This window comes from Microtus ochrogaster, chromosome 18 (assembly GCF_000317375.1).
Source record: "Microtus ochrogaster isolate Prairie Vole_2 chromosome 18, MicOch1.0, whole genome shotgun sequence".
Classification (NCBI taxonomy): Eukaryota; Metazoa; Chordata; class Mammalia; order Rodentia; family Cricetidae; genus Microtus; species Microtus ochrogaster.
This window is the reverse complement of record NC_022020.1, coordinates 47,381,894-47,398,870: the sequence shown is the minus strand read 5'-3', so window position 1 is coordinate 47,398,870 and position 16,977 is coordinate 47,381,894. Positions and strand designations below refer to the sequence as shown.

General features: G+C 38.9%; 1 protein-coding gene across 4 annotated transcripts in view; it reads right to left on the bottom strand.

Annotated features, from left to right (window-relative positions):
• Positions 1–622: 622 nt before the first annotated feature.
• The window catches only part of Csnk1a1 (casein kinase 1 alpha 1), a 37,564-nt gene continuing 21,209 nt past the window's right edge, over positions 623–16,977 (bottom strand). For 2 of the 4 annotated variants that reach the window (XM_005356173.3, XM_005356174.3), the window contains 5 exons: positions 15,241–15,319; positions 14,515–14,589; positions 13,128–13,234; positions 11,193–11,341; positions 623–3,374 (listed from right to left, as the gene is read on the bottom strand). In XM_005356173.3, coding sequence (XP_005356230.1) covers positions 3,367–3,374; positions 11,193–11,341; positions 13,128–13,234; positions 14,515–14,589; positions 15,241–15,319 — 418 coding nt within the window. In that variant the 3' untranslated portion in view covers positions 623–3,366. Of the gene's footprint in view, positions 3,375–9,017; positions 9,363–11,192; positions 11,342–13,127; positions 13,235–14,514; positions 14,590–15,240; positions 15,320–16,977 lie in introns of those variants that run through there. The other 2 variants (XM_013349505.2, XM_026783637.1) reach the window with 2 other exon arrangements.

Below are 16,977 nucleotides of genomic sequence, written 5' to 3'. Positions count from 1 at the left end.
AAAACTTGCATGAAAGCAACCCCCAGCACCCATGTGAAAAGCAGGTGTCAATGTTAGCAAAGTGGAGACCCTGCCTGCACCAGAAAAAAAAATAGACAAGTTCATATCTACAGTGTGCAGGGGGCAGGACTGCTGAGCCTAAGAGGTCAAAACCAGCCCAAAGAAACCAAAATCAAAGAAAGGGATTAAGAATCTGAGAAGCAGCCAGGTGGTGGTGGTAGACGCTTTTAGTCCCAACACTTGGGAGGCAGAAGCAAGCAGATCTCAGAGTTTGAGGCCAGCCTGGTCTACAGAGTGAGAGCAAGTTCCAGGACAGGTTCCTAAGCTACAGAGAGACCTGTCTTGAAAAAGAAAAATCGAGCCCTGGACACCCACACCACACAAATGCAATGAAACTGCACGTCTGGATCATATTTCTGATATTTGCCACGTCACGCACCTTCACATCTTGGTCATCACCATACAGATTTTTTGTCACAGAAAGACCAAAAAACAAAACCACAAAGACTAGTTGGAAGAGGGGTCACTTTCTGCACACCTATATTAGATGTTGCAAATCTTCATGTGAGCTAAAGATGCTTTGATGGCCCCTTTTGCAATCCCCGTGGCTCATTCTAGTTACAATAAACCATTCTTTATTGTCCCAGCAATTTTCAGGGAAAACAGCCTACCAGCTTAGACTCCACCGTCTTTGTGGTTCATAACTCAGAACAATCCGTGCCCTGTCACAGTACACTGAGTATTTACAACAGACTCAGCAGAGATCACAGCAAAGGCAGACTATGTCACTTATGCGTTCTAAGAGCATATGCACAACCACATGGGAGACAACCAGCCTCCCCTTCATATATATTTTTTTTATTTTCTTATTTATACCTTTCCCAAACAGAGACATTCAACAGTAGTTAGAATGGCCATCTCCCAACATTTTAAAAAGCTGCATCACCCAGTGGGTGGACAAAGAAAAGAGTGGCACCCTAGAGTTCAGCCGAGTCAGCCACTGTGGAGCCTTTAGTGGTGAGGTCTTCCAACTTCAAAGTGATGTGTCTTCAACATATACCATCATTTTAGTGGAAAAACATAATTAATTTTGGTGAAATGAGATTCATTTCCAGACAGGATTAGTAACAGCATTCACTGAGCTTCTGCTCTTCTTGGTGAACTGTGAGGAAAATGAAAGGTAGCTAGAAGATCAGTGGGATTCCAGCTCCAGCTCCAGACGGACAAAACACCGGAAACAAAAACATTTCTGCTCTGATTCACAAAGCTGACAGCAGTTTCCAACCTGCAACTTAGTTACATACCAATGACACACCTTTTCAAATGGCAAAAATACAAAAAAGTGTTACAAAAATATTTCAGAAAAAGTGCATAGTCTAAGTGCATAGTAAATAAAAGCACTGAAAAATATCTCGCTAGAGAGGGAGCTCAGCCTGGAAATTTATAGCCAAAGCTGAACAGTTTTATCTTACACAAACTATACTCAAAAATAGCTTTATGAGACTGATTTCTGGCTAAAAGTATCAAAGGGTTTATTAGTCAAGAAACAAACACCTTAACTGACAAGCATGGTTAGAAAAGAAACAGAAGCTGCCACCCACCAGTCCCAACTCACTAAACCTTCCTTTAGCTTTATGATACGAATACATCTCTTCATAACAGAATGTGGCAATCATGGAATTAGTTATTGCTGTTCAAATAAAAAAACCACAACAAATCAATCCCAATAATCTTCTCAAACACGTGTCAATTTACAATTCAGAGTATTTTACACAATAGGCTCCTGGCAGCATTTTCAGACAAATGAACTTTTAATTTATCCTGACATGCTATAATGAATAAATTACACCATTTGAAAAATTATGGTCAATAAGTTTCCCCTTCATTTGGATCAAAGGGAAAAAGGAAAGTGGCCAAAAGAGACCATGAGGAAGCGTGCACAGGTCACAGGTACCCACAGAAGCAGGGCTAGAGGGCCAAGATCACTAACTTCACACTGGGATACTCTTAGAGCCATTTCACAAGGATTTTTAAGAAAAATATCTTGTAATATAGTTATTAAACCCTTAACACTTTCACTCATATTCAAAATCAGTCCATCTGTTTGCTAGTCAGTGGCCACAGGAGTCAATGCCAAAGTTATGGCAGCTGCAGTACTGGGTATTGTGTCTGTGAGTCATTGGAAAAAAATGGAAAGGATGCTCTTCTTTAAGACAAAAAATGTTTGACAGCAGAGGAATATAACGATGACTTGCAGTAATCTATAAAAAAAAAAAAATTAGGGAAAGCTGGGCATGGTGGCTCGTGTTTTTAGTTCCAGGACTCTAGGGAGGCAAAGAGGAGAAATCTCTGAGAGTTTAGGGCCAGCCTGGTCTATATAGTGATTCCAGGCTAGCCAGAGCCACAAAGTGAGACCCTGTCTCAAAACATAAAACAAAAAATTGAGATATACTTCATGTTGAGTCAGCAAGGCATTTTGTTTAAAAAAAATTTCACTTCCTTACAGAAACAGTTTTTAGTTTTTAATGAACTTGTAAACAAAAAGCTCCCATTTCAAAATAAAAACAAAATCCCAGATCATATAGATGTTTACAGTGATTACATTTATCTAAGCAACACACATACATGTTCAGTTGTAAGACAGTAACTAAATTTGTGACAAATATGCTTTTATAATAGCAAGAACATTATAGAGTTAATGCAGAGTCCTAAGGATAATCTAGTAGTCGCTATGTTTTTTTTCTTAAGTCTTCACTTTAGATGCTGTTATTTCTAGCACAGGTAAGCAGGCAGAGTCTTTCAAATGCTCAAACACTGGAATCTTTGGTTGCTACCATATCAGCTGGCTTGCAAACAAGAAGCCAGCCTTTTAAAGAATGTTTTAAGTTAACAACTTGCAAACCCCAGGGATGGAAAGCCCTAAGAACACACAATTGTGAACATTCACAACCATCACAACTGTGGCTGAAGACTGTTCATGCCGTTCTTCTGAAAAGAGATCTCAAAAGCAGTATAGTTCAAAATAAAAGGTTTTAAACAAAAAAATTGGCATATGCACAATTTCTCCACCAATTCGTGTGTCAACCATTTAGTTAACTTTTCCACTTGAAAAAAAAAATGCAATAGAAAACCGGACACCATGTTTCACTACCTCAGTTAATATTCACAATTACAGCGGCTACAGCTCAGGGTCAGCACCAGCAATGCTGCCCAGGGCCAGTTTATACTGAAATTAAGTTCTTTACACCAAGTAAATGGTTGTCCACAACCACTGGCTAGTGTACATATGAACTAAAAGTCTAGTTTGGGGAGAAACAAATGCTGCTCCAATCATCTGCTCTGCTGCTTCTCTTCCTCAATTCATGCCTAGAAACCTATTAAAAAACAAAACAGAAAAAGGTTGTTACAAGTTTTTTAAATTGTTACAAACTCCCCAAATTAGAGAACTAGGACAATAATCACATTTTAGTGGCTGTTCTTAAAGTGAAAATCATCAAACCTGACCTTTCAAAATAGAGTACACAACTTTCTAATTAAAGCCATTTCCCGCTGATTTGAATGACCCAGGAAGAAATCTATAGTCAGTTATAGCCTCAGCATCCAACTTTCAGCTATAGTAGTGAATGGCTAGCTATCCAAGAGGATGTCCACTTCTTTTGGACCCAGAACACAAGTTATTTCAGAAACTCAACTGAAATGAGAAACCGGTGACATTACTGCAACAACTAGAGGATGGTTCTAACTGGATCAGAAGCCAACTTTTGTGTATACCATTTCTGGCAGAATTTTCACAACAGCAAGTTATTTCACTTTTTAAAGCACAACTTTACTTTGTTATACCTCTAAGAAATATGTAATCTGCATACAAAAACTTTACACTGATCTTCACACTTGTTTAACTTCCACTGTTGCATTAAAAAGAAAAGTGTCGCTGGGCACACGCCTTTAATCCCAGCACTCGGGAGGCAGACCAAGGCATATCTCTGAGTTTGAGGCCAGTCTGATCTACAAGAGCTAGTTCCAGGACAGGCTCCAAAGCTAGAGAAACCCTGTCTCAAAAAACCAAACCAACCAACCCCCCCACCCACCCCAAAAAAACCCCACTCTACTCACTGACTTGTGAACTAGAAATAAGCAATGCAATGCTTTGGCACTGTTTACTTCCTGTCCTATCCTGTTGTACAGTTCCTTCTCCCATAAGCCAGGGCTTCTGCATTAAGGATGCTGGTTCTAAATGGTTCTTTATGGCTAGAGATAGAATAAACACGCCCACCTATTGATACCCTTAATAACCTGAATATCAAATAAGCAAGAGCCATTTTGTCTATTCCCTTCTAAACCCCCAGATGACTGAATTACATTTCTGACCATTTAACTTCAACAAAAATCAAAACCAAGCCTACCACATCACAGAAAAACCATGCTTTGGCCAGTAATGTATTTCTTCCCCACACCCCCTGCCAACACTGGTGGGACTTCCTTTGGGTTTGGTGAGATTTAGAATCTAACCCTACTACTTCTTATTACAGATGTTTTTAAGACTAAAACTGGAAAGTCAGTATCAAACATTTATAATCATTTTTTTAATAAGCATTCCTTCACCAGTTAACTAGGAACTTTGCATTTGGGAGGAAAACCAGACATCCTCACATATTTGGTAAATACAATTAAGCTTTGAAGGCAATGATGTGCTTTACTCCTCCTTCCCATTGTCAACCAGGAGCAGCTACTTAACAAACCCAATTCCATCATCCTAAGAGCATAGAAAACAAACACTAAGATTATGAAATAGCACCGGCAAACTTAAAACCAAAAAATCTGTTGTGCACACGCACTCTTGTGTGTATATCTACTTGAGTGTAGGCACACTTGTATTCAGGCTAGAGGTTGAAATTAGGTGGTATCTTTCCCGATGGTTCATCACCTTGAATATACCGATGCAGGGCCTTTTGCTGAACCTGGAACTCACAATCGGGCCAGCTTTCTTTGGGGACGCTGTCTCTTACTTCCAGGTGTTGGGATTCCAAGTGGACAACCATATCTACCCAACTTAAGAGTTTTGGAGGATCTGAAGGTCGTCATATTCTCTAAGTGCTTTATCTATTGGGCTACCTCCCCAGGCACAGTAAGGCCTACTTTAAAAGGCTATTAACCAAACCCTAATTCCATCTGTAAACTGACCAGACCGCAATCTAATTCCAATTCATGGAGTAATTAATAAGTTAAAAATCTAAAATCTAGATATAGAAACTATGGACTAGCTAAATACAAAGGATCTTTATCCCCATCCAGTATTTGGCTTTAACTATGAAAGTTATTCATAAATTGTAAAAATATGATTTTCCTGGCTACAAAAACTAGGGCTCCTCTCCTTTATAATAATTTGCTGTAATCATGTGATTATATTTTAGTATTTCGTTACACTCAGTATCCCTCTACACAATCAGGTATGAAGTGGAAAACCAGCCACTAACAAACTATAAGCCAAATACAAAACAACTTATAGTTTTTAATAACAGGGAAGTTCTAGGTCAAAAGTCTTTCTTTGTGGAACAGTTAGTTCAGTCTCTGGTTACAACTGTTTAGGGCTTGGTTGAAGATTAGCCTAACAATATTCCTGGTAGAATAAAGTAGTCAAATCCAGTTTGAGTTCTTCAGCTAGGTCAATGGTAGGATGTTCTTTCTACCCAGGTGACATCCCTCAAAAGAGCGGTTCTTGGATGGTAATCAAGAAGGAAAAACACAACAGCAGGCCTCCAACATTCAGTCTTCAACCACCACTAAGCACAGTCTCTTCCACTGTGCTTTAGTTTTTGTTTTAAAAATCTTGCAGCCTGGGTAGCACTTCTGGTTCCAGAGTAAATCTTCACTGTGACATCAGTTAAAATGAGGAATGAACCTCTTCTTTTCCTAAAAGAGAGGGGGAGTGAAGACTATTACCAAAGTTGCAGGGTTAGTGTGACTATCCAGGAATTAAGCTACTCTTTAAACAGGAAAAAAAGTGCTTATTTTATCTAACAATCATACTTTACCCCCTCAAAAAGTAATCTACAAGAAATGTATCTTTATTAAGGAATTCACTGCAAACATGTCTAATTAAAAAAAAAATAGCCAGAATCCATTTTAAACAGGTATAGTTATGTTTTGAGACAGTTCCCCCTGTCTCTATATACCTCTGTATCAATGAGATTATAATTAAGGTCTACCATCCAGTTAAAGGATGTTCATGCAGTAATAAGGTTTATATATTTGTGGTGGGTGTTTGAAATTTAGACTCCTTCCACAGTATAATAAGAACGAAACCATTTATTATCAACTCAATAATCATTATAAGGATTAAGTAACTTTTTCTACAATATTCTCTCCTATGGTCTTCTGGTTATACAAGATTAAGCTAGGTGAATTTTGAATTAAGCTGCCAGTATGTACGAAACTAACAAATTCTGCTCTACAAAATGAACACTGTGAAAGATGAAAGTATTTTTGATTGCACACCGGCAATTTATGTGTGACAGGTTCAATTCCTCCTTAAATTGGACCAACAGACTAAAAACAATCTGAATGACTGTCTTCTCTACTCAGATTCATTTTCTAATAGTTTCCACAGTCGCTAAGCTGAACATACCTGTTACAAAGGAATCTGTCCCAACTGGCAGATGGTGGGCATTACACAGCGCTCTCCCAGGCCTTCTGACAGCCATCACAGAACCTGAGCTGAGAGTTAACAGGCCCAGGGAGCCTTGAAGGTCTCTTGCACTTTCTTCGTTTCTTTTGTCGCTGTCTTCAGTTTTACTGTCCACAATGAGAAAAGCTGACGAAAATCCCAGGTTTCAGCAAAGATTCAGTTCCCAGGTCTTCTTTGGACTGAGTGTATTGAGGGTAAGTCAGTTTCTCCAGGCATCACTAGGTCTTCCCTTTCCTGTTTTGGGTTAAGTTGCTGAATTATCAGCTGTGTTCCTGGCAGCAGTTGGTGAAGTCAGAAAATGTTAAACTACACATTACTGGTAAAGCCCTTTAGGCTTCTGGGGATCACTGACAAAGGTAGGTTAGTGTGAGGGAAAACACTTAAGTCTTAGGTCAAGGCCACTCTCAAACTTGTTCTACTGCATCAGCTACTCGTGGGTTATCAGAACTAACTGAATTATTTAAATGTTCATAAAATATTTGTCTCTTCTAGGTCATAAACAAGTACCTTTCTGACAATCATCAACAGTAGAAGAATACTTATTAAATGGATTGTCAAATGTTCAGAGGGAGAAGTTTTTCATCTTTTCTTTGCTATACAAAGAGAAGCAAAAAATTCAATCTTAGGGGCACTTCAGCACTGTAAGAAAAAGTCTAAGACATTAGGAGAAATCCTTTCTCTTGGTCTTGATTGGCTTTGGAATGCAGTAACTGAAAGGCCTAATGCAAAGTTATCAGAGCAGAGAATCCACCTATGACATAAGAAACATACACTAGCTAAATGAGCATATATATATATATAAAATATATTTTACATATTTTGAGACAGGGTTTCTCTGTAGCTTTGGAGTCTGTCCTGGAACTAGATCTTGTAGACCAGGCTGGCCTCGAACTCACAGAGATCCGCCTGCCTCCAAAGTGCTGAGATTAAAGGTGCGCACCCAGTATGATCAAGATTTTTAAGAACACTTAAACACTCTAAGTGGCTAGAAATTTCTGTAATATCTATGAAAGAAACATACGCTTAAAAAAATAACTGCCGAGTAGTCAAAAAAACAGAAACCCTCACAAAACCCTAAAGAACTATAAAAAATAATGCCAACATTTAGAAGATCTTTCCAGAAGAGAACCTTTAGAGGCCTGATTGCTAAAGATTTATGAACTGAATTCATTGATATATACAAGCATATGAGATTCTCATCAAAAGGGGAGGAGGCTATAATATGTATGTCCTAAGGGGGTATCTTTTACTCATTTTATTTTGGTCTTTGAGAGTCTCACTATATAGGCAGAGTGATCCTCAACTAGATCCATCCTTCTACTCCCAAGTCTCAGATTAAAGGTTATGAGTCACCACCTGCTATAATTTTTTTGTTTCATTTTGTATTTTTCAAGACAGAGTTTCTCTGTGTAACAGTTCTAGCTGTCCTAGAACTCACTGAGCTCCACCTGCCTTTGCCCCCTAAGTGCTGGGACTACAGGTCGTACCACCACTGCCTGGCTACTTTCTATAATTTTTGAGCTGAGAAATAATATGATGTTACCATTATTGAAGATTCCATGAGATCAAAAGCTAAAGTAGCAGAAACTAAGTGTTGTTTTATACATCCTATTTTGGAATCACCTATATAATGTGAGTGGCAGAGGGTCTAAGACTAATTTTCTCATGCTTATTTCATACCACTCTTAGGGCATGTGCATTTTTCTTAGCTTTCTGTACGAACACTAAATTCACGAACATTAAGGAGTCGAAAATCCACCTCTTTTACTGTATATTCTGGGTAGTGGCACAGCTTGTTGTGCATCTCTGTGCAGGTCGTGGTCAAGAGTCAAGTCTGGTGGTGGTTCCTCTGATGTCCTTTATTTTTTGGAGTTGGGGTCTTCCACTAGGTCAGAGCTTATTGATTAGGCTTTATAGGGCCAGCCAGAAAGTCCCAAGGTTTTGCCTGTCTCCACCCTGCTAGCCGGGGCTGGACGTACAAGCAAACCTCATAACAGCTTGCTAACTTTGTTGCTGTGACAGAGTCTCCGGTCTCACCATTTTGAGGTTGGCCTCAAACTCACAGAAATCTGCTTGCTCTATGCCAAGTGCTGGGATTTACGGTGTGTGCCAAACACTTCCCAGTCCTTGCTGGCTTTTAAAATGGAGGTTCTAGAGACCTGAACTGAGGTCCACATTCATACAAAGCAAGCACTTTCCAATTTAGCTAACTTTCTAGCCCCAGACTGACGTATTTTAGTGGCAAACAGTATTTTGCTCAAGGTAAAAAATAAAGATAAAACAAACCCCCAAAAAACAACAAAAACCCTCTTGGTAACCCATCCCCCCCCCCCTTGAGAAGGAACACTGGTCATTAACTTAAGCAATCCTCATCTCAACCTCCCAGTAGCTAAGACTATAAGCATTCATGTCACTAAACCTCGTCTTAGAAATGTACCTTTTGAAAGCAGTCATTAAGGTATTTACTGAAAATTTCCTATTTCAGAACACTGTAGGTTCATGTACATGTAATAATTTGCACGACCACTGTGTCTATTGATGTTGTAACTGTTTTATGATTTAAGTTACTTTTATGAAAAAGTTACGATACAGAAGGCAGCTTAAACTTAAGTTTAATCACTTTTCTTTTCCAAGGAAACATACTAACTCAGTGGATCCAACTTCTCGTCTTTAATACCTGGATAAAGCAGGACAAAAATTCTGCTTTTATATTGAGTAAGAAACACATAGGAAATTAGAACAATGAAACTAGGTCAAAATGAAAATACTTCTTTCTGAAGGCTGCTGAATGCCTGAAGAAAAATGTTCTAGGCCAGATGAGATTTCAATTTCAGTTCTAGAAGCTACAATTTGTGATGGATCCTATTATCCCAGCCAGCTTTTGGCAATAAATAAATAAATAAATGGCTTCATTTCATGAAAAAGGCAAACATAGTCATTGCTTAGTATCTTAGTTAAGAGACTCTCCACTTCTCACAAATACTTGCCACCTACTTCAACGGAAGATTACTTACACAGTATTAAGAGACAAAGGAGGTATCCAAGTCCCAACTAAAGTACAGAGGATAAAAACACCCTGAGCAACCGCTTAGCTCAGGCCTCATCATCGAAACCCCTCCTCTGCCAAATCTTCAACTCAATCCTTCCCAAATACAGAAACACAGAAAGGAAGCCCCTCAACTTTACTGAGCTGCTGGGACAAGGATGGACATCAGTTCATTCCATTTCTTCAAATGTTCCTCAGATACAAAAAACTGTTCTTAACAAAGTCAGGGTCTTATGTAGCCCTGGATGCCCTGAAATTCACTCTGTAGACCAGGCAGGCCTCGAACTCATGAGATCCGCCTGCCTCTGCCTCCCAAATGCTTGGATTAAAGCATTTGCAACCACACCCGGCCTAAAATCTATTTTCAAGTTTAAAAAAATTATTTAAATGCAACACTAAAAATACAGAATATTACTAATATTAACAAATACTAATATTTGAAAACCACATTCAGACTAGAGCAGTCTTTCAGAAATAAAGTAACAAGAAACCAAAAACCAAAGCTTACCTGCCCAGCACGTGCACAAAGCAGGCAGGCATCAATAGGTAAGCCCCAGAAGGGGAGACAACATGGAAGCAGGAGTTGAACTCTAAGGCACCGGGATTAGGAAGTGAGGGTGTGCTCTGACAGTTCTACTCCTTAGAAGCACTCAAAGTGCCAGAAAGAGACAGACAGACTAGCAGTTTAATGGCATTTGCCTCAGTTATTTTCAATTGACAAGGTCTAACTGCAGGCTTCAATTTCACACTGAATGAACCCTAGTACCTAAAGTTCCTTCGCATTTCAATAAAGCACTCCTTTAAAGGATCATCATGAAATTAAGATCTGCCATAGTTCATTAGCAGAGAGAATTTCTGATTTAGGAAGATATGCGGAGCTTTGCAGTTAACAAGGTGCTCTGCAATTGAGAAGACAGACATGCTGAAGGCAATGCCAAGACTCACCTATTAAAATTAGATCATGTTCACATTTTCCCATTAAATGCTAAAGCATTAGCATGCAAACAAACAATGTATAAATATCTTAACACTGTTAGTCTGAAATTAAGTCAAAATACCATGGCTAACCAGATTCTGTATTAAAAATCAACAAGTGTTAGGTCTAGGATTTTGGATTGATTGGCAATACCATATTCCCAACACCAAATATTTATTTTGGAAAAGGGTTAATGAATGAGTAAAAAAGATGCAGTTGTTAAAAATGACCCAAAATCCCAAGAGAAATGATATAAATACACACATATATGTATATACAAATACATATACATATATATGAACAAGGACATTTGGGTTTAAAGTTAGTAGTCAAATTTTCCAAGGACGTCTTTTTTTTTTAATACAAGCCAAATTTTATGTGTTTTAAAACCACCTCCTTGATCTAACACTGTTAGAAATGAATGAATTACCCAATTTGTATTTAATTTTTTTCCCTGTAACGTCACTTGGTTCTTGGCTACTAACCTTTCATGTTACTCTTGGTTTTGTCAGTTTGCTTGCCTGTGGGGGTTTGGGCCTGCTGACCCTGCCCACTGGAAGAGGCTGCCTGCTGTGCTGCTTTCTGCTTTAACATCGTCCAATCAAATGTATAGTCGTATTGGTGGTTCAGGGTCCTGAAAAATAAAATGCCACATTAACCTTTCAATACCGTCCAGCCTACTCACTTCTCAAGACAGTCAAGGGCATTTCTTTTCCTATTATGTAGCTCCAGTTGGCCTAGAACTCTCCAAGATCAGATCTGTTTGCCTATTTCCAGAAGGCTGAGATTAAGGGAAAGCATCACTGGTTCCAGCTCCAAGGATCCTCTTTATTTTGTCATAAGCATGGTAACCTCTAAGATTTTTCTTCTTGTAAATAACTTTAAGTAATTATTTACTTCTCACATGGTCACAACTGAAAGGAAAACGTTAGCCACTCTGGTCTGGTGAATTAAATTAAAAAAAATTTTTTCAAAAAGAAAACTGCCTTTTAAATTTTCAGTGACACAAGCCTTTAACCCCAGTGTTCAGTAAGACAGATATCTACTGAGTTCAAGGTCAGCCTGGTCTACATAGTGAGACCCTGTCCTAAAAAACAAAATCAAAACAGAAACTTCCATAGGGGCATACTAGAAATAGAAAAACAAAACAGAACTAACAATAAGAACAAAAAAACCCAGAATAAGTCAATTACCTAGAAAGATTCATTTAGCACCTCTTTGGGGAGCATGCACACAACTGGCAGCTTTGTGAGGGAGATGGTGTTAGTATCTCGGGACATCATTTCTGGAACTAATGATAACCCTGAACTCCCAATCCTACCTCTATCTTCTAAGTGCTGGAGCCTCTGTAGCCCTCTGGCAGATTCTATATTTTAATGCCCTTTTCTTTTTCTTGAGAGAAGGAACACATAATTTCAAGACAAGGTTTCTCTGTGTAGCCCTGGCTGGCCTGGAACTCTGCCTAAGAGCTGAGATTAAACACATGTACCACATTTCTGGCTTTTAACACTTTATTTGGTACTGAATAGGTTTCTGTACGATTGAAATTACTGTTTAACAATTTTTAAAAAACCATTTACTTCTAAAATTATTTTGAGATTAATATAATTACATTAACTTCTCCCTTCCCTTCCTCTCTCCAAAAAAGTCTATATAACCCTCTTTCAAACAAACAAACAAACAAACAAACAAACAAACAAACAAATAAATGATAAACCAGACAGGCCATGCCTTTAATCCCAGCACTTGGGAGGCAGAGACAGGTGGTTCTCTGTGAGTTAGAGGCCAGCCTGGTTTAGAGTTCCAAGACAGTCACCAAAGATAAACCCTGTTTTGAAGAAAAAAGAAACCATAACCATTTTTCATGAACTGCTGTTTCTCTCTCTCTCTCTCTCTCTCTCTCTCTCTCTCTCTCATCCATGAGTACAATCTGCTCAGTATGTGTAACGTTCTGTATGTTTTCAGTGCTGACTACTTGGTATCGCATAACCACCTAGTGTACTCTTCCCTGGGGAAGACAATTTCTCCTGCTCTCAGCAATCTTTAATTTAAGCTGTCAGGTTGGTGAGATTTTATGGGTGCAGCTTCTGATGTTCCAAGGTTATACAATCTCATAGCCTGTGACCATTGAGCCTTAGATTAGGGATTTGTCATTCTGTATATGCAGCCACTAGGATGGGGCAAAAATTATTCCTAATTAGCATATGTAAAACACACACTGGGGGTGGGAGGAGGAGCAATTGTACACGAGCAAATACCCCTGAAGGCCAGAGGTTATGTGATCCTGTGAAGCTACAGGTAAGTGGTTACGAGCTGCCCAACGTGTGTGATGGGAACCAAATCTGAGTTGCCTACAAGATTAGTATGCTCTCCTTAAGCCATCTTTCAGCCTCTGCAGCCACTAGGGATTAACAACTGACCTGAAAAGGATGCGGAATAGCTGCCTCAGATACATGTAATCCGGAGCTTCCTCAAAGCGCAGCCCACGACAGTAATTTAAGTACATGGCAAATTCTGCAGGAAACCCCTATTGAGTCAACATTTAAAAAAGTGAAAAACAAAAACACCAAGTTAGGAAAATCAAAGGAAAATACATGTCCTGGCTAGTTTCTTTTAACTTGAGAAAATGCCCCCAGCAGATTGAATCATTTTCTTGATTTAACAATTGCTGTAGGAGTGCCCTTTCTCACTGGGGAGTAAGCCACTGAGCAGCAGCCCTCCACTGGCTGCTTTAGCTCCTTAGTCCAGGTTCCAGACTTAAACTCCCTTTGACTTCCCTCAGAGATGAGTACGGCCTGAGAGTTCTAAAATGAAACAAAAGCCTTCTCCCCAAGCTGCTTTTGGTCACAGTGTTTGTTACATAACAGCAATAGAAACCCTATGACAATTGTGAAAGAAACCACCTTTTTCTATAGCACAATTCAGAATTTTTTTCTGCAGGTAATAACAAAAACAACTGATTTTTTTCGTCTAAGAAAATTACTAGGGTAATTTTTCCCCTACGCTGAGATCGGATGTCTGTTAATGTAGGATTTGCTTCTTTTGCCAGGCGGTGGTGCACACCTTTAATCCCAGCATTTGGGAGGCAGAGGCAGGTGGGTCTGAGTTCAAGGCCAGCCTGGTCTACAGACTGAATTCTAGAACTGGCTCCATCCCTACTGAGAAACCCTGCTTTTTTATTTTATTAAAGTGAATACTTTTTACTTTATGTGTGCACTACATATGTGTATGGATACATGTGCTATAGCATGCATGTGGAACAGAACTTGTGGGAGTTGGTTTTTTTCCACCGCTTATCTCAAATATCAAACTGAGGCTATCGGGCTTGATGGCAGGTATCTTCTCACTGTGCCATTCCGCTGAATATATGCACACTGTACCTGCTTCATATGTGTTTGGTGCCCAAAGAGGATAAAAGCAAGAAAAGTCTGGAGCCTGAGTTACTAGTGATTATAAACCACTCAATGTGGATGCTGGCAACTTAACTTGTACCTCCTGTAAGAGCAGCAAATACTACTTCTGTTTTTTTGAGACAGGATCTCTCTATACAGCCCTGAACTCCTGACTCTTGAGTCTGGAATGCTGGGATAAAGGCACAACTATGACACCACACCTAGCATGGCACATGCCTTTGAGCATGGCGGGGTGTCTCTCCAGTTTTTATTTACTTAGACAAGTCTTACTACTCAAACTCTGGCTGTCTAGACAGATCAGACTGGCTCTGCCTCCCAAGTGCTGTGATTAAAGGTGTGTACCCCTACACCTGATCATGTGAATTATTTTTGAATATTCATCATGTACACTTACCTTACACAAAACTTCAACAGGAGTGGACATCTTCTTTTCACTAATCTTTTCATATTTCTGTTTCTTTGTTGCAGCCTGTAAAAGGTAGTTCACAGACGGATTTAATCTTAAAGAAATGCAGTTGAACTCACTAGACAGAATATATAGATTCAGCATGTGAGAGCTAAGCAAAGAATACATGGAATCAAGTCCATATCAGATAAAGCTACTCACTAAAGAACTGAGCACTGCACTATTTTCCTTTAAAGGTTTAAAATAGCTATTAAAAATTCTACATTTATTCTACACACTCTCAAAAGCACACTTCAACATCACAAGCCCTGTGCTTATGATGCTTTTATCTAGATTAAGGCAGGCTGTCACCAATTAGAACCAGCACAAGAACACTACCTTCAGGTTTAACAATTGCTCTTAACTAATTTCTTACTGAAATGGTTAATTTATTCCCCCCAATTAAAGACAACAAATTAACTTTGGCTGAAACTCAGATCTGGAAAACACTTTAAAGGACCACCTCCACAGTATTTACTTTCTTTTTACTCTCCCCTTTCAACGGTCCTTCCCCTGAGATGGAAGGGTTGGTTCTTTACTTATGAATGCCATCTAAGGTTACTCTTAATCTTCTGGGCCCAATACCACTCCCCAAGTTCTGGGATCACCTGTCTCATATTTTTCCTTCAGATAAGATACACAAAAACAATCCCCAGTAATTTGAGTCTGATTTACCTTTAGCCCTTGCCAGGGCAGACTGGTTCTATTAAAATACATCAAAACATATCCTAAAGATTCCATGTCATCTCGGCGACTAGAAAAGAGAATGTTATTTTATGAACCAGATAGTGAAAAATATAAAAACTAAGTTCTGTACATATAAGAAACAATGTTCACAAATGACAATAAAGACTACTGAGTGTCTTACATAATTAGGTAATTAGAGTATTAAAGTTCAAAATGGACTGGCTAACTACACAAGGTTGTCAGAGAACTTAAAGAACGAAATATAGCTAGCTAACTCTAAAAGCTAATGACTAATGAAAAACAAGTAGTATGAGATATCTTAAAGTTTAACTCCTAAAGATCTTCTACAGATGCTGAAACAAAAAAGCTAAGCTCACAAGTGTATACACACTTAATGCACATGCGCCAAGAGAAATAAATCCAGTGACAGGAAATACCCTTTCCTGGACTATTTCGATAGGTAATATTTTAAGATCCACAAAGTGAATGTAATCAATCACTGTGCATCTCAGAGTATTCAGAAATTACTATTTCTCTTCCCACATCTCAACCCATAGAGAGAACTTTTTGTGTTGTTTCTGTTAGTGAGAAAACACTAACCGAAAATTAAAAGGAACTCAAAAACACCACCACCACAAAACAAAAACAGGAAGACAGATCATGGTCTACCAATCACATTTTGGTTTATTACAAATCTCATAATTTTTATTTGTCCTGAGATTGACTTCAAACTTAGACCTAATCCTGTCAGACTACCAAAGCGCTGGGATTACAGGCATGAGCCACAAAGCTCAGTACTGTTACAGTACTTTCCTTGTAAAAGTGACCCATGGATCCTTCCCACCCCTTGGAACTCAAGTTATTGGAACACGGTAGAAGAATGGAGTCATGTAAGGAGAATTCAAGTGTTTTTAAGTAAAGAAGAGTACTGCAATCTCAGTTTTCTTCAAAGACATGGAACTGTTCTTGGAATGCACTTTCGTCATCGCCCCCCCTTAGGGGACAGTTGTGATGAGTTTATTCAGATTATTCATCACAACTGGCTATTGTTTGTTTATATGCCTCCATGGAAAAACATTTTTGCCATGTGCTGCTTGTGCGGTTTGTCGCTGTGACTGGATACTTATGTGACTTATCTTAACCCTCAGAGTATCAATTGTCCGATGCCTCTGAATAAAGCTAGCTACTGCATGAAAATTTAGTCTTCCCCATTTTTAGGCTCCATTCTCCCAGGTTCACACTGCCAACTCCAGTGATAAGCACAAGTCATAACACTAAAATACACAACGCCGAAGATCAGTACTTAAAAAAGTAGGTATATGTGAAACCGCAGAGATGTCAATACTAATTATGTTTCCAACTTCCATGTTTAATAGGCTTTTGTTTTTTCATCTTTTTTTTTAGATAAGGTCTCACAATGTGGACCCTGCTTAGCCAATACCTGTCATATAGCCAAGAATGGCCTTGAATTCTTAACAGTCACCCTGCTTCAGTCTCCTACAGTTAAGACGGCAGGCATGTATCACCATACTGGACATTTAACTCTCTAGACTAGAGACAACTTTCAAGAAAGAAAATAAAAGATGCCATTAATTTAGCTGGCTTTTCTGCACTAGTTAAAAGCAAAAGGTACACTGTGAGTTCGAGACAAGCCTGGTCTACAGAGCTAGTTCAAGGACAGGCTCCAAAGCCACAGAGAAACCCTGTCTCGAAAAACCAAAAAAA